This window comes from Chiloscyllium punctatum, chromosome 14 (assembly GCF_047496795.1).
Source record: "Chiloscyllium punctatum isolate Juve2018m chromosome 14, sChiPun1.3, whole genome shotgun sequence".
NCBI lineage: Eukaryota > Metazoa > Chordata > Chondrichthyes > Orectolobiformes > Hemiscylliidae > Chiloscyllium > Chiloscyllium punctatum.
Genome location: NC_092752.1, coordinates 8,283,962 through 8,305,082, shown reverse-complemented (window position 1 = coordinate 8,305,082; position 21,121 = coordinate 8,283,962). Strand labels below are relative to the sequence as shown.

At 39.1% G+C, this 21,121-nt stretch overlaps 1 protein-coding gene across 2 annotated transcripts in view; it reads left to right on the top strand.

Moving 5' to 3' along the window:
• Positions 1 to 21,121, top strand: part of LOC140485584 (SWI/SNF-related matrix-associated actin-dependent regulator of chromatin subfamily A containing DEAD/H box 1-like) — a 125,630-nt gene that overhangs the window by 22,809 nt on the left and 81,700 nt on the right. Inside the window, exons 3-6 of one of the 2 annotated variants that reach the window (XM_072583854.1) lie at positions 7,353 to 7,530; positions 12,467 to 12,533; positions 15,913 to 16,013; positions 20,353 to 20,442. In XM_072583854.1, coding sequence (XP_072439955.1) covers positions 7,353 to 7,530; positions 12,467 to 12,533; positions 15,913 to 16,013; positions 20,353 to 20,442 — 436 coding nt within the window. Of the gene's footprint in view, positions 1 to 7,352; positions 7,531 to 12,466; positions 12,534 to 13,624; positions 13,760 to 15,912; positions 16,014 to 20,352; positions 20,443 to 21,121 lie in introns of those variants that run through there. The other variant, XM_072583855.1, reaches the window with a different exon arrangement.

Here is a 21,121-nt window from a genome sequence, read left to right as displayed (position 1 = left end):
AAGGGTGGTAAGGACAAACCAGTGAACTATAGACCAGTGAGCCTGACATCTGTGATGGGCAAGTTGTTAGAGGGACTCTTGAGGGACAGGATGTACATGTATTTGGAAAGGCAAGGACTGATTCGGGATAGTCAACATGGCTTTGTGCGTGGGAAATCATGTCTCACAAACTTGATTGAGTTTTTTGAAGTAGTAACAAAGCAGATTGATGAGGGCAGAAAGGTACATGTGATCTATATGGACTTCAGTAAGGCGTCGACAAGGTTCCCTATGGGAGACTGATCAGTAAGGTTAGATATCTTGGAATACAGGGAGAACTGGCCATTTGGATACAGAACTGGCTCAAAGGTAAAAGGTGGTGGTGGAGGCCAGTTTTTCAGACTGGAGGCCTGTGACGAGTGGAGCGCCACAAGGATCGCTGCTGGGTCCTCTACTTTTTGTCATTTACATAAATGGTTTGGATGTGAGCATAAGAGGTACAATTAGTAAGTTTGCAGATGACACCAACATTGGAGCTGTAGTGGGCAGCAAAAGGGTTACCTCAGATTGCAACAGGATCTTGATCAGATGGACCAATGGGCAGAGAAGTGGCAGATGGAGTTTAATTCCGATAAATGCGAAGTGCTGTATTTTGGGAAAGCAAGTCTTAGCAGGGCTTATACACTTAATGGTCAGGTCTGAGGGAGTGTTACTGAACAAAGAGACCTTGGAGTGCAGGTTCACAGCTCCTTGAAAGTGGATTCTCAGGTAGATAGGATAGTGAAGGCGGCATTTGGTATGCTTTCCTTTATTGGTCAGAGTATTGAGTACAGGAGTTGGGAGGTCATGTTGCAGCTGTACAGGGCATTGGTTATGCCACTGTTGGAATATTGCGTGCATTTCTGGTCTCCTTCCTATCGGAAGGATGTTGTGAAACTTGAAAGGGTTCAGAAAAGATTTACAAGCATGTTGCCAGGGTTGCAGGATTTGAGCTATACGGAGAGGCTGAACAGGCTGGGGCTGTTTTCCCTGGAGCGACAGAGGCTGAGGGGTGACCTTATAGAAGTTTACAAAATTTTGAAGGGCATGGATAGGGTAAATAGACAAAGTCTTTTCCCTGGGTTTGGGGAATCCTGAACTAGAGGGCATAGGTTTAGGGTGAGGGGGGAAAAGATATAAAAGCGACCTAACGGGCAACTTTTTCACGCAGAGGGTGGTATGTGTATGGAATGAGCTGCCAGAGGATGTGGTGGAGGCTGGTACAATTGCAACATTTAAGAGGCATTTGGATGGGTATATGAATAGGAAGGGTTTGGAGGGATATGGGCTGGGTGCTGGCAGGTGGGACTAGATTGGGTTTGGGATATCTTGTCAGCATGGACGGGTTGGACCGAAGGGTCTGTTTTCATGCTGTACATCTCTGTGACTCTATGACTCTAGTCCTGTTTTGATTTACATTCACTTTGTTGACAAACTCTTTTGTACTGCGCAATCCTTTTGTGTTGCTAAGCTCAACATCAGTTACCTCTGAGATGCCCACAGCCGTCTGCAACTAAAGGTTACTTTTTACTGCTGAAGCAATATTTCCTCGAATTAACCTTTTCAACTGCACAGACCTCCAGAGGTCAGTGTGTGGCAGCAGCTTCTAAAACTGGAAGTTAATGCTGGGAACACAAATCTGTGTGTGGCAGAATCTCCGAGTGGTAGCCAAGTTTGGAGGGAATGTTGCTTCTAAGTGTTTTGGAACTTCTCAACAGCTAACTCAGGACTTCCTGTCAGCCATGATTCCTGCGGTTCTGCTAACAAAACACTTGTCAGTTGTCAGCCTCTTCTCCATGTACTTCCTTCTGGCTCCTCTATGTTTGACGGTTGTATAGGTCGCATCTCCAAAACATCACCATTAACTGCTCAGGAGCTTTGCTAGTTATTAGCTGAAATAAAGTGACATTTTGTAACTGCTGTTTTGTACACCATGTTCAAAAATACTTTCTGATGTGGATGTGAGTTTGCTTGCTGAGCTGGATGGTTGATTTTCAGAGGATTCGTAACCATACTAGGTAACGTAACCAGTGAGCCTCCAGTGAAGTAGTGGTATTAGTATCCGCTTTCTATTTCTATCATCACTCCGTGAACAAACTTACATCCAGAACCTCAACCTGAGCTACAAATCTTCTCGCAACTCTACTTTCTGTTGTATTTTTAATTGAAAAAATGAAAGCCATTTTTTCACCTACTTTCGATTCCAAGTTACCAAATTATATATACGTAACAGAGTTCCAGCAAGCATCTCAGGTTAGGTCTGTATTCTTGAGGTATTTTTGATGATAAGTTTGGGAAAGTCATTGAATAAAACAATTATCCATTTTAAAAGCCTGTGGTAAATATGATATAGAATTATGGAGATACACAGACCCTTCGGACCAACTTGACCATGATGACCAGATATCCTAACTTAATCTAGTCCCATTTGCCAGCACTTGGCCCATATCCCTCTAAACCCTTCCTATTCATATACCCATCCACATGCCTTTGCAAATATTGTAGCTGCACCAGCAGCTTATTCCAGACATGCATCACCCTCTGTGTGAAAAGGCTGCCCCTTGGGTCCCTTTTAAATCCTTTCCCTCTCACCTTAAACCTATGCCCTGTAGTTTTTGACTCCTTACTCTGGGGAAAATACCTTGTTTATTTACCCCTTCCATGCCCCTCAAGATTTTATAAACATTTGTCAGGTCACTCTTCAGCCTCCGATACCCCAGGAAACTAGTCCCAGCCTATGCAGCCTTTCCCTATCAGTCAAACCCTTTAGTCCTGGCAGCATCCTTGTAATTCTTTTCTGAATCCTTTCGAGTTTCATGACATCTTTCCTGTAGCAGGGAGACCAGAATAGAATGCAGTATTCCAAAAGTTGCCTTGTCTATGTCCTGTACAGCCAGAACAGAATATCCAATTCCTATACTCAATACACTGACCAATAAAGGCAAGCATGTGAAAGGCCTTCATCACTATCATGTCTGTCTGCGACTTCACAATCAAACTTGTACCCCAAGGTCCCGTTGTTCGGCAACACTCACCAGGAACGTACCATTAAGTAAATAGGTCCTGCCCTGATTTGCCTTGCTGAAATGCAGTAACTCACGTTTATCTAGATTAAACTTTGTCTGCCACTAGACCCATTGGCCCATCTGATCAAGGTCCTGCTGAACTCTTGAGTTAACCTTCATTGCTGTCCACTAAGCCACCAATTTTGGTGTCAGCCGGTGTCCATCCGATATTCACATCCAAATCCTTTACATAAATGACAAAAACCAATAGATCCAATATCAGTCCTTGTGACATACAGCTCGTCCCAGTCATCCAGTCCGAAAAGCAACCATTGACCACCACTCTTTGTATCCTACCTTCAAGCCAATTTTGTAATCAAATGGCTAGCTGTCCCGGCATTCCATGTGATCTAACCTTACTAACCAGTATACCCCACGGAACATATTGAACACTTTTAAGTACAGATAGACAATGTTCACTGCTCTGTCATCTTCAGTTGTCTTTGTCACTTCTTCAAAAAGCTCAGTCAGGTTAGAGACACTATTTCCCATGCACCAAATCACATTGACTATCCCTTATCAGTCCTTGCATTTCCAAATATATGTCAATGCTGTTCCTTGGAGTCCCCTTTAACAACTTGCCCATCACTGATGTAAGGCTCACCAGTCTAAAGTCCCTTGACTTTTCCTTACCACTTTTCTTAAATAATGGTACCATGTTACTTGAACAGCAGTCTTCGGCACCCCACCTGTGGCTATCAGTGACACTGATGTCTTGGCAACGGGCTCTGCAATCACTTTCCTAGCTTCCCACAAAGTTCTGGCCTGGGATTTTATCTACTTTTATACGTTTTAAGATGTCCAACACCACCCCAGGTAATATGGACAATTTTCAAGACATTACTATTGTTCTCCAGCCTCCATATCCTTTTGCACAGTAAATACTGACACGAAATATTCATTTAGTATCTCACCCACCTCCTGCAGTCCACACAGAAGCAGCCTTTTTGGTCCTTAAGGGGCCCTGTTAGCTCCCTTGTCACTCTTTTGTCCTTAATGTATTTGTGGAATCTCTTGGTTCTATCTCATGTCCCCTCTTTATTTTTTGCTGAACTGATTTCCCTTTTAAGTATACTCTTCCTGCCCTTGTACTCTTCTAGGGATTCACTTGATATGTTTATGCCTGATGTATGCTTCCTTCTGTTTCTTGACCAGAGCCTCAATTTCTCCAGTCATCCAGCATCCCCTATACCTTCCAGCCTTTCCCTTCACACTAATAGGAACATACTGTCTCTGGACTCTCGTTACCTCATTTTTGAAGGTCTCCCACTGTCCCTTTACCTGCAAATAGCTGCCTCCAATTAATTTGTGTAATAATATCAAAATTGGCCCTCCTTCCATTTAGATCAGGCCTCTCCTTTTCCATAACTATTTCAGAACCAATAGAATGATAATCACTGGCCCCACTGATATCTCAGTCACTTGCCCTGCCTTATTTCCCAAGAGTAGGTCAGGCTTGATCCTTTTCTAATAGGTATGTCCACATACTGAATAAAGAGATTTTTCTTGGTTCATATTTAACGCATTCCTCTTCATCGAAGCCACTAACAATATGGCAATCCCAGTCTACATTTGGAAAGTTAAAATCCTCTACCAATATGACCCTGTTAATTTGAGATAACTGAGATCGCCTAAGAAATTTGCTTCTCAACTTCCTGCTGACTATTGGGGTGTCTATAGTACAATCCCAATACAGTGATCATCCCTTTCTTATTTCTCAGTTCCACCCAAATAACTTCACTGGATGTACTCGCCAGAATATCCATCCTGAGTACAGTTGTTATCCCTAGCCAAAAATGCCACTCCCCCTTGTCTCTTGCTCCTTTTCTATCCTTCCTGTAGCATCTCTACCATGGAATGGTAGGCTGCCAGTCCTGGCCATTCCACTTTACTTTCCATAACTGTTACTGAGGAAAATAAGCCATCTTTTTTTCTTTTGTTATATTACTTGCTTACTCCTGATTTTACAGAATAGTCATGAATCAAATAAATGTTAATTAAAGGAATTTGAAATAGTAAGCTCAGTTTTCTTGGTGGTTGATAAGTTTTCCACAGAACTCGAATGTAACTGGTTTAAGAGCTGTTTTGCAAAATTCTTCATGTATTTTTTTCTGTATGTTTGATTTTTGTTATTTTTCCCAAATAAGGTTCCCATCAGTGTCACATTTATTTTCTAAAATCACTAAATCATTCAAGGCCTATTTCTCATTTGATATGGTGAAGTGAAGGTGACTGTCCTTGACTCCAAGGTTGCATTTGACTGAGGCATCGAGTAGCCCTATTAAACTTGAAATCAGTAAAAATTGATTAGAAAGCTTTCGAATTGCAGAAATCCTACTGAACACAAAAAAAAAGTTGTAGTTGTTGGCAACCAATCAGTTCCTGGGTGTCACCGCAGAAGTCCTCTGAGTAGTGCCCTAGGTCCAGGTATCTTTAGTTGTTTCAGTAAGGTCAAAGTAAGCATATTTGCGAATGATTGTTGTGTTCATTCCAACTCATAACTTCTCAGATGCTGAAACAGACCATGCTTGCATCCATGGTCCACCTTTGGACAACATTCATGCTTGATAAGTGGTGAAGAGCATATGCATCAATGTAGTGCCAGGCAAGAGGGAGTCAATCATTCATTCTCCTTTTGGCGTCCAACAGTGTTGACCTCGCTGAACCCCTCCATCAATATCCTAGCAGTTGCCTCTGACCAGAAACTAACCACAGGTTTTACGTAACTGATCAGTTCACAGTAATCAATCATAGGGTGAAAATTTGTGTTCAGAAACTCCTCTTTTGGCAATGTCGAGATGGTAAAATTCAGTACACATAACCTATTTAACTAATATTTGTCTGTTAATATAGCTCTGTCAAACAATTTTACTTCATGGTGCTGCTTTGCTTGTAGTGTTCTTTCAGCCTCCTGTTTGTCTACTCTAAAACAATTTAGTTTGATTTGCTTCAAGTCTATATCTCTGATTTTCATTGCTAATGTTGTTAAACCATAAGCCTTGTGACTGAAATATACTTGAGAAACCAGATTTTTAAGAGTGAAAAGTTTTCGTATAAATATTGTGGCTGATGATAATCCAAGATGCTCTTTTTGGAAAGTGTGGATACGTAACCCAGGAGCTAACGCAGTTCAGGATTTCTTTTGAAGTAATTTATGGATTGATTTTGTACTCTTTCCCCTTTCCAGCACGAGTTAAGAGAATAACTTCTTGAATTAGCTTTTTTCCCTCATAGTAAGATAGATGTGCACCTCCAGCTTGCAGCTTCTACATATTTACACGCACTAATCTTAATTTGTACGATAACTTTTTCAGGGTTGACTACAGACAGAAATGAGTGTGATCTTTTGCTCTTGAAGTAATACGCTTTCTTTGTACAGGGTGCTCAACAAGTGAGTATTCATGCTATGGGAGCTAACTGCTGTTAATGAAGCAGCATGTTTGTCAGATAAATGAAAAGTAATGTGGCCTATGAAGAATAAGCAGTTAGATTTGTTACTAGACATGTCTCATACTGTACCTCCAGCGTTTTCAATATGGTGCGAGATAAGTTTAATTTTGATGCCAAGCTATCCATGAGATTTTTTTCTGTTGCTTATTGCAACACAAGGATTTCAGCTATAAAACTCCTAGAAGTAGCAAATGTTCCATAAGGGGCTAAGTTGGTTGTTTTCATTCAAATACCTTTAAGCTCCTGAGAGGTATTCTGATAACATACAACACATCAAAATATTTGTAATTGTAGTTTTCTGATTTGGTGAGGAAGGAGCAACCTAATTGGGATTGCATTTGGCACATTTTAAATGTGTATCACTGTTTGTTTGGTAGTTAGCTTGAACTAACTCCTTGCTGAATGATCTACACAACTTAATGTGATTTGAGTGCTTTGTGATTTACTACGTATATTTAACATTTTTCAAAACAAAACAATGATTTTTTTTCCTATCTGTTTGCCAGTTCTTATAATGGATTGGTGATAAAATGTTAAATATTGGCTATTTTGAGAATATCTTGTGATGTAACAACTGGATATGTGCATGTATTTTTGTAGTTGCTGCTAAAAACCAGAGACCAAATCCCAACTGATTTACATCCAATTAATTTTTTCAAAAAATCTTTTTTTACTGCACCTAAACTTGTATAAGCTTTCGTGATACTTGAAGTACACATTGGATAAAATTGTGATTTAATTTACAACCCATTTCTGTTGCATTAATGTAATGTGTATTCATATCTAGCCTTTGTTATTTGTGATTATCCTTTCATTCAGAAATGACGCTGTTGACTTTTCATCTGGTGAGGATGAACAGCTTTCCCTTAAAGAAAATGGGTCTTTTATGGGCAGCAGTGGCTCGTCTCATTCTGTTAATTTGGAGGATTCTACTACTTCCAGAGTACAAAAACTGACAGAAATATTTCCAAATAGAACAGATGCTGAACTATTGCAGGTAAGTAGATTATGAAATGAGATACAGTCTTACTAAATTAGAAACTTGTACTTTGATGTATTTGTCTCTGAGTCATATATTTTCTTGACCATAGTCATATTTTTGATCTTTGGTTTGCAATAATGTTAAACAAAATGACTTTGTGGGTGTTTTGGCCTTCTGTATCTCTGTACCAAGAAAGGCAGAAAATTTACAAATCAGACAATCCCATCTTGTATTTTATATTCAATGAACCTTCTTTTTAAAAAAGAGTAATAAAAAAAGGTCCAGCATGCTTGTGAGAAAACCTACTAATTGACCCAGTGTGAACTTTGAGAGAGCTACTGCTGTGCTTGCACTGCCTGTACAGTGTAAGTTGCTATTTCAGAAAAGATTAGAGGAAACTGCAGCACAGAAATAACGGAATGTTATTTATTTTCAGAGGCTTAATACTTGTGTTTCTATTTAATGACAATCCGTGAGCTCAGCCCATTTTCAGGTTCAGTAAAGCAGTATAACCTTAACATCTGACCAGTGCCATCATTTCCTTTCTTGCATTTTGACTGAAGGGTCACTACTGTAAAATAAACAAAGGGGTGAACATTATATATATATATAGATCAATAGTAGGTAAACTTCTATTGTCAATAATGTGGGGGAAAATGACTGTAGAGACTGGCATCATTGTATGACACCACATTCTTATGCAAACTAACCTTGGTCAACTACTTTGGCTCTTATTTACTCATCCACAAAAATGTGGACATGTTAACAAGTTTGAGGTTAACCTATTTTAATAATGAGGTAAAAACAATGACTGCAGATGCTGGAAAGCAAATACTGGATTAGTGGTACTGGAAGAGCACAGCAGTTCAGGCAGCATCCAACGAGCAGCGAAATCGACGTTTGGCTTTTGCCCGAAACGTCGATTTTGCTGCTCGTTGGATGCTGCCTGAACTGCTGTGCTCTTCCAGCACCACTAATCCACTATTTTAATAATGGCATTGCTAACAATTTGTCGGAAGGAATAAATAGAAGGTAGGTGCAGTTCAGTGTGGAGAAATGTGAAGTACTGCATTTAGACAGGCGAATTGGGACAGAAACTACATTAGAATGTTAGCAGAAATCAGAGTAAACTTGAGTTATGAAAGAAAATATGCTCACAATTGTAGCCAGCTACCATTGTTAATATATCTTGATACAAATTAGGAGTTGTATATCGTGGGCTTGTGAAGACAAGTGCTCTTTCATTTTCTGTCACATTAAATTTCACAAAAATGATGGAGGTTGTTCTGGTTGGGTAACTGGTGGCACATAATTTAGTATGTTAATTTATGAATATTGTACTGCCTAACCAAAAAAAAAACCAGCTGACAGTAATGTTAAGTTTTCAGTCTTTCTGTGGTCAGTATAACATAAGCCAAGTAAAATAATAATATTTTTATTTTCCCTATTTTCTAGCTAACTGACTCCTATCATCACTCATGAAGGCATTGACTCACTTTAAGCTTATAAATAGTAAAAAGGTTGTAAAAGAAGGATTGGTGTTTTTGGGGATCCAAAAGAAAGAAGCATTAAACAATTAATTTGTAGCTGGCTTTAACAAGGAATAAGATGTACACTGGTCATGGTGAAGGTAGAAGTAATTTGGAGTCTTGAAGGGCTTAAAATTTCTAAGCCGTGGTATTGATTAGAACATAGAACAGTTCAGGCCCTTCAGCTCTTGATGTTGAGTCAACCTCTTATCCTGCTCTCGGATCAAACTAATCTACGGACCCTTCATTTTACTATCATGCATATACCTATCAGAGTTATTTAAATGTCCCTAATGTATCTGACTCTGCTACCACTGCTGGCAGTGCTTTCCACGTACCCACCACGCTCTATAAATAACCTACCACTGACATCTTCCTTAAACCTTCCTCCAGTCACCTTAAAATTATGTCCCCTCATGATAGCCATATCTGTCCTGGGGAAAACATCTCTGGCTACCCATGCCCTTCATCATCATGTACACTTCTGTCGAGTCACCTCTCCTGTTTCTTTGCTCCATTGAGAAAATCCTTAGCTCCCTCAACCTTTCTTCATAAGACTTGCCCTCCAGTCCAGGCTGCATTCTGGTAAATCTCCTCTGAGCCCTCTCTAAAGCTTCCACATCCTTCCTATAATGAGGTAACCAGAACTGAACACAATATTCCAAGTGTGGTCTAACCAGGGCTGCAGAACTTTGCAGCTCTTAAACTCATTCCCCCTTCTAATGAAAACCAACGCATCTTCTGCTGCCTTAACAACTCTATCAACTTGGATGGCAACTTTGAGGGATCTATGAAAGTGGACCCCAAGACCCTTCTGTTAACCGTGTAATGTGCCTTTAACCGTGTAATTTGCATTCAAATTTGACCTTCCAAAATGAATCACATCACACTTCTCCAGGTTGACATTGATCTGCCACTTATCAGTCTAGTTATTCATCCTGTCAATGTCCCATTGCAACTTACAACAGCTCTCTACACTATCCGCAATTCCACCAACCTTCATGTCATCTGCAAAGTCACTAACCCATCCTTCCACCTTCCTCATCCAAGTCATTTATAAAAATTCATAAAGCGCAGAGGTCCCAGAACAGATCCCTGCAGAACACCACTGGTCACCGAGCTGCAGGCTGAATACCATCCTTTGTCTTCTATGGGTCAGCCAAATCTATATCCAGATAGCCAAATTTCCCTTTATCCCATGCCTCTTTACTTTCTGAATGAGCTTACCATGGAGAACCATATAAAATGCCTTGCTGAAATCCATATACACCACATCCATTTCTGTACCTAAATCAATGAGTTCTGTTCCACCCTCAAAGAATTCAATGTGGCTTGTGAGGCATGACCTGCCCATCATAAAGCCACGCTGACTATCTCTTATTAAACTATGCTTTTCCAAATAATTATAAATCCTGTTTGTCAGAATCCTCTCCAATAATGTACCCAGCACTGACGTAAGACTGTCTGTAATGCCCAAGTTTTTGCTATTCCCTTTCTTGAACAAGGGAATAAAATTTGCCACCCTCCAATCATCTGGTATTACTCCAGTGGATAGTGAGGACGCAAAGATCATCGCCAAAGGCGCAGTAATCTCTTCCCTCACTTTCCATAGTAACCTTGGCTATATCCCATCTGGCCCAGGGGACTTATCTATCCTCATGTTTTTCAAACTTTCCAGCACAATATCCTTAACATCAATCTGTTTGAGGATATCAGTCTGTTCAAGCTGTCCTCACAAACGACCAGGTCCCCCTTAGTCATGAATACTGAAGGAAAGTATTCATTTAAGGACCTTCCCTCCCTCCTCTGACTCCAGACACAAGTTCCGTCCACTATCACTGATCAGCCCTACCCTTACTCTGGCCATCATCTTTTTCCTCACATAAGTGTAGAACGCCTTGGGGTTTCCCTTAATCCTACCCACGTTTTAATGCCCCCTTCTAGCTTTCCTAAGCCCATTCTTCAGCTCCTTCCTGGCTATCTTGTAACCTTCTAGAGCCTTGTCTGATCCTTTTTTCCTTAATCTGAAGTAAGTTTCCTTCTTCCTGTTGACTCGATTATTCCACATCTCTCGTCATCCAATGTTCCTTCACCCTACCATCCCTCCCTTTCCTGAATGGGATGAATCTATCCAGCACTTGCAGCAGGTGTGCTGTAAACAACCTCCAGATCTGTCATGAATTTTCCTGAGAATATCTGCTCCCAATTTATGCTTCACAGTTCCTGCCAAATAGCATTGTAATTCTCTTTTACTTCCCCCCCCCCGCCCCAATTAAATACTTCCCCATCCCATCTGTTCCCCTCTATAGTAAAGGTTAAGGAGTTGTGATCGCTATCACTAAAATGCTCTTCCGCCAAGAGATCTGATTCGTTGCCAAGCACCTGACGTGATTCATTGCCAAGCACCAAATCCAGTGTGGCCTCTCCTCTAGTCAGCCTATCTACATATTGAGTTAGGAATCTTTCCTGGACACATCTGACAAAATCTGCTCCATCCAAACTATTTGCCCTAAGGAGGCTCCAATCAATGTCAGGGAAGTTGAAGTCATCCATGTCAACAACCTTGTTTGTTCTGCACCTTTGCAAAATCAGCCTCTCAATCTGCTCCTCCATGTCTCTGTTCCCTTGGCGGGGGGTGGGGTTTGGGGGGGAGGTCTATAGAAAAGTGACTGCTACTTTCCTGTTTCTGACTTCCACCCATGCTGAATCAGTAGACCAACCAGTCTTGATGACCTCCCTTTCTGCAGCTGTGATACAATCTCTGATTAGCAATGTGATTCCTCCACTTCTTTTACCTCCCTCCCTATTCCTTTTGAAACAACAAAACCCCAGGAACATCTGACAACCATTCCTGCATCTGTGATATCCAAGTCTCTGTAATGGATAGGCTTTATATTCTTTAGTTGGTTGGGCATTTAAGAAGGAACTGGGGAAAAGGCTTGGGCATAATACTGGGTAAATTGCTTCTTAAGAGAGCAATATAGGTACAGTTGATGGAATGAATCACCTTTGCTGCAACAACTGAGATTTTGGATATCATTCCACCCTTCTGGATGGCATTTAATATCACAAATGTTAACAGTTCATGTGTGAACATTTTCTGCCAGTGTTAGCAAATTGCTTACCTGTAAAGAATATCATCCCAACCAAATTCAATCCTGTGCTTGTCCAACCTTTAATCATACTCTTAAGATTTCTCCAGAACAGAAACCAAAGAAGATATTTGGCCTTGTTGCTTCCCATCAGAGATTTTCACACTTTGTAAAACACGCAAGTGAATTTAAGACTTTAGCTTCTCACTGGAAAACTCATTGGAGTATAGGAATGTGGGGATCTATTTGAAGTGGGATTCACTGACGTTTGCTTTGAGAATTTTTCCTTTATCCACTTTTGTCTGATATGCCTTCTCTCGCACCTTCTAGATAATTGAATCGACAAGTACACTGGATGGAGCAGTAGCTGCAGGATTAATCTTGTTTGGAGAAGGAGGCAAGACTACTACCTTCATTCTTGATTTTCATTTAATGGCAGGTCTAAATAGGAGTACATTTTCAAGTGCCCAATTATGTAAGAATTGTGGGAAGTAGAAATTTGGCTGTGACATTTTGCATAAAATATGAATTTGTGCATTAAGAATAAGTGAATTATATCAAAATATCCCACTTGAAGTGAGTGGCTACATGTGAAAGTATATCCTTGCATTCTAAAATCATACGAAGCATTGGTTACGTATATAATGTACACTTTTTTTAAAAAAGTATACATTATTATTCAGCTGTGTATATATAAATGTGAGAACTGTTTTTAATCAGTTGCTGGATGACTCCTCTTTGTGCAACAATAAAGGAATTGTCAAGATCATGTCAAACAAAGAACTTTTTCTTTAAAGGCAGTAACTGCTGATTGGCATTTGAGAACTTTTGTTGAGAACAAACTAAATGACAAAATAACAGGAGTTGAAGCTTGATTTTCTTTAATCCTTTCATGGAATTGGAACACTGTTGTTAACAAGAATAAACCATTCTCCATAATGAGTCAACAAGATCACATGTGGTATGGTGCTCAAGACTAAGGTGTTGGTTAGGTAAAATGTTCTTGCATTCTCTGTGCCTAACATTCAATGGCATTATTGTCACTGAATCCTGCTGCTGTCAACATTTTATTGACTAGAAACAGGGCTTGCTAATGCTGTCTACAAGAGCAGGTCAGGGGCAGTAGGTAACTTGTCTCGTGACTCTCCAAAGCCTGTCCAACATTGATAAGTCAGGAGAGTGATGGAATACTCCTCAATTGTCTTGATGAGTGCAGCTCCAATAACAGTGAGGTTGAGACCATCCAGGACAAAGCAACCATTTGAGTTACACCATACCTGCAAACATTCACTTCGTCCAATGATGATCAACATTGGTTTCATGTACTAGCTTTGAGTTCCATTAACTTTCATGTTAGGAATTGAATAATTGTCACCATTTAGCCTGGGTTTCCGGATTACTGGTCCGATACCATGACCAAATGCTTTCATATTCCCTATGGTGCAGTTAAATAGAGACTTGCTTTAAATGTACCATCTTCTGTTCATTTCTATTGCATCCTACTATTGGGAAAAGTAAATCAGATGTGGAGTGCATCTTTAGATTGGAAGATACCAGCAACATAAAACCAGAAAATCAAGAAAGTTGGCCTTTGTTTGGACGGAATGAGTCTGAACAGATGGGGTAGGTACATTCTTAAAAGGAAGGGAGGATGGCTGAATCACATTCTCAGGGTAACCATAGTGGGCAATAAATGTCAAATTTGCCATTGTCTATATCCTAGTAATTATTTTAAAGCATGGCAAAATATATTGTGTACTGAAAGCAACTGTGTTTCTGCATCTTTATTGTTAAACCAGGTACAGGATAAATTGTCATTCTGTAAAGGGACTGGTTTGTACAGTCAATTAAACTGCAATTAATATTGCAGGTTGAGGGGTGATGAAGAGCAGGCAAGAAAGTGGAGTTGAGGCTGAGATGAGATCAGCCATGATCATATTAAATGGTGGAGCAGACTCTAGTCAGAATTACCTACTCCTAGTTTTTATGTTCTTGTGTTCTTATTGTTTCAGACAACAAGTATGACACCTTTTTAATGCAGTTACTAAATATCCCATCAATTCACTGAAAATCAAGATTTTCAGAATATTCATTGGTCAGGTTTTTACTGATACTAGCTAAGCAAGGAGGTTAAAAATGAGGGAAAAACTAAGGTACACCATATTGCCAATGTCAGTTGCCAGTTGAATTGGGGAATGTTTAAAGACCAACAATGAGTAACCAAAGCATAATAAGCCATTAGATTAATTGTGAAAGAAGGCTAGTGCAAAATATAAAGCATGAGTAGCAAACATTTTTAGAAGGATATAAAAATGAAGAGAGCAGCTAAAGTGAATTTGGTTGGTCCCTTGGAGAATTAGATTGGGGTGTTGGTGGTGAGGAATACAAATGGCAATGACATTAAATCGGTACTCTGCCTCAGTTTTCATGGTGGAGGACATTGAAACCATTCCGTAGTGACAAGTAATGTCAAGGTTGTAAAGTCAGAAGTCACACGACACCAAGTTATAATCCAAAAGGTTTATGTGAAATGATAAGCTTTCGAAGTGCTGCTCCTTTGTCAGGTGAAATCAGCACTTCATCTGGTGAAGGAACAATGCTCTAAATGATTGTGATAATGTCAACAAACACGTTGATTTGGATCCCATTTGCTACCCCCTCAGAAAAAGAACCGGAAATGATTTCGCCACCTGAAAATGACATCACCATCCCAAGGAAACCTAAACACACAAATAGAAAGCAGGCCATACCACCAGTGCTTCATCTGGAGGTTCACTGCTCATGTTACCTAGTATGGTAACGAAATGTCTGAAAATGAACCTTCCAACTCAGCGAGCAAACCTACATCCAGGGTAGTAATTTGCATGGAGAATTGGCTCATCTACAAAAGCAGGTTTTGAATAAATGACAAGTTGTAACTAACGGTGACATAGGGTTAAGTCCTCAGGGCTTCAACTGTTGACTTGGCTGTCGGGATAAAATGCTCTATCACCTAGCTTACAAATGGATATGGGTAGGTTGGGGGACGAAGCCAAAATGTGGCAGATAGTGTTTAATGTGAAATAGATGAGTTTAACCTTTTCACTTTTCTGACCAAAATGGAAAGTCTAATTTTGTAAGGGACCAACTGACATTGACTTTAGTTACACTCATTTTATGTACATGCTTACAAAAACATTTGCTATTTATATTTTGTATTTTGCATAATCTAAATGGAAACTTCAAAATGCTTTGATGTAGAAGTTTTTTATGTCCTTGTGCACAAGACAAACAAAATTACTATGTATGTGCAGTAAGTAATGAGGGCAAATTAAGTTTTTTGGCACTTTTCCTGAAGAGATGGAGTATAAAAGTGAGGAGTGTTAGCCTATCGCGAACATCAGTTGGGCCTGAAGTTTGAGATGGGTATTGAGGAAGAGTAACTAAATTGGAAGGATTAAAAATGCTCAATTCTATTTTTAATCTTCAGCTTAACCTTGTACAGCATTTGCTCATAAGTAAAGTGACAAGCTAACATTTTAAAATTATCCTGACACAACTGCATAATGTAGCATTTGCATATCATATGTTTAACTATAGACTAAAATATGATTACTCTGGTGCTGTATTTATTCTTCATTCAGAAATGAGCATCAACATAGAAATGTTTATGAAGGTCTGGGAGATCGATTTCAGGTTTGTGCTGATTGGGTGACTGTACATATATATGTTGATCTGTGGTTAAAAAATAAAGAGCAATAGGTCTTTGCTTTTAAAGCTTACATTTGTATTTCCAGCTACTCCTCGGAAAAGGAAACTTGAAATGTCCCAAAGCAGCAGCTCTGAAGAAAGTGATGATCTCCCTATTTCCTCTACCAAAAAGAAGAAACCTAATCGTGTAGGTTTTCAATTTGAATCACCTGAAGGCTTTTCTGAAAGAAATCTTATCAATCGCATCATATAAAATTTACAGAACCCTATAAAATGAGTACAGGCAAACCCATTGCATCCATGTTTTAAGGCAGTTGAACTCTTTTCACTTACAAAAATCGGTATTTCAGAAATGAGAACTTTGGAAATTTTGCTGCGTAAAAATTAACTTAAATGTTCAAGGGAGGCTTAACTGAGAAGCAGAGATTCCTTTTTCCTAAGTTTTGTAGGCAGATCTAATTGAATCTCCTCCTGCTGAAACTGAGGTTGCAATGTCTCAAGATTGGTAGATGGTCATGCATGTCTAGATTAATAGATCAAGCGTTGTATTAGTGAAATCTGTAGTGGGATTCCAAGTCCTGCTTTCACCATTTGGTTTGTCTGGGCACTGAGTTACTCCAAAATATTACCATAATTAATCTGGTTTGTCAAATAAGCGCACAGTGCTGGAAAAACTGATCTGTCAAAATCTGTGGACACATATTATTCTGAAAATATTCAGAAGTTTTTTTGGCGTGTGGAACAGTCAGTAGTTATGTATTCCTGAATTAAAAGTTGAGCTTACAGCTTCAGCAGTTAGCACTGCTGCAGCCACAGTGTTTTAGTGCATGTTGCATTCACACGTGCTCCCCAAGCAAACTATTCTATTTTGGCTGATGTTTGGACTGTTTTTGTTGTATTTGCTCTAACCAGGCTCTATCACTGTGCTGACTGAGCCTTTGTAGAAAAGAGTTGAATAGTGAATCATCAGAATATTTAAAATCTGCTGTGCTCATTTAGCCACTGTTGCTGTGGCAAGTCAATTTAAAACTTTGGGCTGCACGACTACTGCCATACCACTTGATTCATCAGAATGTCAATGATAAAGGACATAGCTTGGAGCCACTGCAGTCTATAACCTCCATTTTGTTCAAGCTCCTTGGTGATGTTCCATTAAGCTCTGTGGCTGCACAAAAATCCTCATGTAGGGCATCCACAAGTCACCACTAATTACTTATCATGCACAAAGTTGTGCAAAAATTTAAAGGGGCCATATAGGTAAATAAATGGTCTGCAGAATCTAAAATAAAATTGATGTTGAACCTTGGTGTCTGATACATTCCCTGACTTGGTGATAAAGGAAGGGCAGATTGATATGCAGGTCCATATCCATGCCCCTCCTGATTTTATAAACATCTATAAAGTCATCCCTCAGCCTCTGACCCTCCAGGGAAAATAGCACGTAAACTAAATTCTAATGTTAGTGCATCTCTAAGTGGTAGTTGATGTGGAGCCCTGTGAATCTTGAAGTACGTCGTTTTGGTGATAAGTATTGGTTGTTCCATTGTTTGACCTGGAAGCTTTATGAAATGATGCATCTTCGTGAAAGGAATGCGAAGAAGGAGTAAAAAGTAAAATGCACTAATCTAAAAGAGGTTTAGGAGCAGAGACCTGAGTTATATATACAATTCGTCTAAAGTAGCCGAGCAAGTCAAGTAAGCAGTTAGAGTATACAGGATTTGGGCCTTTTAATTGATGGAATACGATACCCCAAAAAGCAGAAAGTGAGATGAATATTTGGAAAACTTTAATCCGGTTGCAGCTCAAGCATTGTATTCAATTCTGGGAGCTACATTTAAGGAAGAACTTGAAATCTTCGAATGGAGCACAGTAAAGATGTGTGAGAATGGTTTCAGGGATGCGAATCTTCAGTTTCATGGGCAAATTTAAGAGCTGGTGCTCCTCTTACAAGAGATATTTGAACATGGATTTGATTTGAGGTGCTTAAAATTGAGAGATCGAAGCAGAGTAGCTGGAGAGAAATTCCCATTGACTGAAACGTTGAGAATCAGAGGAGACAAATTTGAGGTGATCGGTGAAAAAACTGGCACAAAATGCTTTTATGCAGTTAGTGGTTCAGTCTGGAATTTGCTGCCTGAATAGTTAAAGCAGGATGGCATATGCAGTCATGACTTTCAAAAGGGAATTGGATGAGCCCCTCAAGTGGAGAAAAAAAAGGACTATAGGGAAAGGGCAGAGGATGGAACCCGTAGAGTTTATCTTTCGGATAATTGACAGACATGATAAGCAGAATGTTCTGTGCTGTAACCATTCGATGATTCTGCAACATTGAAGTTGCTTGAAGTGCACCATCTTCTTGCACGTTAAGCCAGTGTTCTTTGTGTGTAAGATGTAGGACCAGTACAAATCCAGTATATATTCAGATTCCTTTGGAAATAAACCTTCATTGCAGAATCAGTTAGTGGTTGGGCTATGGCATTTTTTGGAAGCCCATCTGCAATGTTTAAAAAGAATAAACCAACAGCACCTCAAAATGTTTCTATCATTAAACTCTACCTTTCCATCATTTCCTTAGTGTTCAAATCTTTACCCAAATCAGCCCTGAATGTACTTGATGACCAAGTATTAATAGCCATCTGGGTAGAAACTTCTAAGAATTCACAGTGCTCTGAGTGAAGGAATTTCTGCTCCTCTTAGTCAAAATGAGCAGTGATTTCTGCTGAGACGCCTACTTACTTTCTGGCTTGGGTTTGGTGAGGTGAGGAAGAGTAGGGAGTCGGAATGTTATTTACATGGAAAGAGCTGCAGCATAGGGATCTGGGGTCCTTGTGTATGAACCACGAAAAGCTAGCATCCAATTTCACAAGATAGTAGTGAAGGTAAATGGAATGCTGGCTTTTATTTCGAAGATAATGAAGTACAAAAATAGGGAAGTCTTGCTAAAACTATACAAAACACTAGTTAGACTACACTTAGAATACTGTGAACAAGTTTGGCCCCCTTCTCTCAGGAAAGATAAACTGACATTGAAGACAGTCCAGTGATGAATCCTGAGTTTGGAAGGGTTATCTAATGAAGAGAGGTTGAGTAGGTTGGACCTTTAACTCATTGCAGTTTATAAGAACCTGTTGAAACATGCAAGATTCTTATGGGGCTCGATGGGATAGATGTGGAGAGCTTTATTCCTCTTCTGGGAGAATCTCAAACAAAAGGGCATATTATCAGAATGAAGAGCCGTCTATTTAAGGCCAAGATGAGTATTTTCGTCTCATGGAGGGGAGTGAATAATAAGTACTCTTTACTATTGAGGGGTGTAGAGGCTGCATTGTGGTATAAGGAAAAAGACAGAAAGGTCACGTTGAGGATTATCAGAGTCATGATCTCATTGAATGCAGGAGTGGACTTGATTGGCCAAATGACCACCACGTGCTCTTAAGCCTCATGAACTCTCTTCTGTCTTCATTTCATTTAGTTTTGGGATAACTGAACAACCTCTTATCCTTATTTATGTTGAGATTGTGTTACGATCCCAGCAGATGTTATTTATTAGAATTGTCCAATCCCAAAATGAAATCTGATTTGATAGGTTTTTATTATTGAATGTTGCTGTCTTTCATTGGAACACACAGAAGAATGCAGATTTGGTTTTAACAATAAACCAGTTTATCACACCAGAATTAGAACTAAAATAAATCAACCAAGCTATTTAAATATAGCGCAGATTGAAAGATTTCATAACGCATGACAAAACCAAATTGCTTTTATTCACTTTACAGTTACTCTGAAATCATGGAATTGTTTCCTTTGTATATTAAACTTGAGACTTTGACTTAAGTATTTTTTCTCAGTTCTGGTCATGTGAACTATCAAGCCTTTTCCTTCAATGTTTGCGCAACTGGGAGATTTGACTTTCTCTGTCTAAACTAAAAAGCAAGCTAAAATAAAATCTTGATTACTCTAAACCAAGTAACAAGCTAATGTCTTTCAATGTTCTTCTCTCCTTTAATGAGTCCCATAAAATAAATAAACTTCCATTCGCACTCCAAGAATCCTTGCAGTCATTTGCTGTCCAATACATCACTGGTTTCACATCACTGTTCTGGAATGATTGACCTAATTAATTATTAAACCCCTGGACAAAAACAGACCAACATCCGTATGCCAATAAATGATACCTTTCATGGCAATTGAAATAATACTTTGAAGAAGTTTACGCATGTCATATAAATAGATTTTGTTTTCTGTATTAAATTCTAAATACTGTAATTTCAGATTTGGTGCAAGGTTTCAGATTTTGCTGTCTATTGTGTGCCAATACTAATTCAGATGGGCACACAGGTTGTAAAAGGGCCAGGTATTGTGGTTTATTCATTGGATGGCGAAATTCATTTTGCATGTATGTAGGAATAGTTCTTCAGGTAAAGTTTTCAACTGCCTTCAAATAATCATTCAATTCATTGATTTTCTTTTAAATTTTGTTACCTATTGCAATTAAATATTTTGTAATCTGTTGCCATTTTATTTAGCTTGCGTCACAAGATTTAGGAGAAGATTTTGAGAAAAAAGAATCTATTCTGAGAAAGCTTCACAATAAATTTCCAGATTTAGACAAAAAGGTAAGGTACTTTTCTTGAAATTGTCATTTGAAACATCTTTCTTTAAAAACAACAAAAAAACCTACATGTTGAAGTTGTAATTCAAGGAAATTAGATGTAACTATTTTCGAACCTCCAGGCTGATGGAGTATATATGATATGTTGGAAAGCTGTGCTATTTTATATCAATTGGTACAACCTTACAAAAAACTACTTGAAGATTGGTACTAATTCATGAAGTCTACACTGCATTTATGCAAATTGCAAATATTGAACTGTATTAGAATGCAAAATATTTCCATAAATTGAATATACATGGCATGTGAGCTGCAGAATCTCAAAACTTGCACAATTAAGTAGTTTCCGAACTAATCTATTTCACTGAATGCTGAATACTCTGACCTTTTGAAAGAGTCTGTACTATATGATGCAGCTGATGCAATTAGAGGTTCCCACCTACACCTGATTCTGTTCCACACTGTGGTTCTTTTGAAGTCGGGCAATACTTAGGAAGTCTATCATTATGGAATCGTTGCTATTTTGGAGTTGTTAATTTTGCACAAACTCTGGGGGAAAAGTACTTGAAGCAGATTAAGTTGAAGAATAAGGTTTGCTGATCCTAGAAGTCCATGTGAAGTTGTCATGCAATGATTTTCAAGCATAATGCAGAGTTATACTTTTTTGTCACTTTGAATAATAA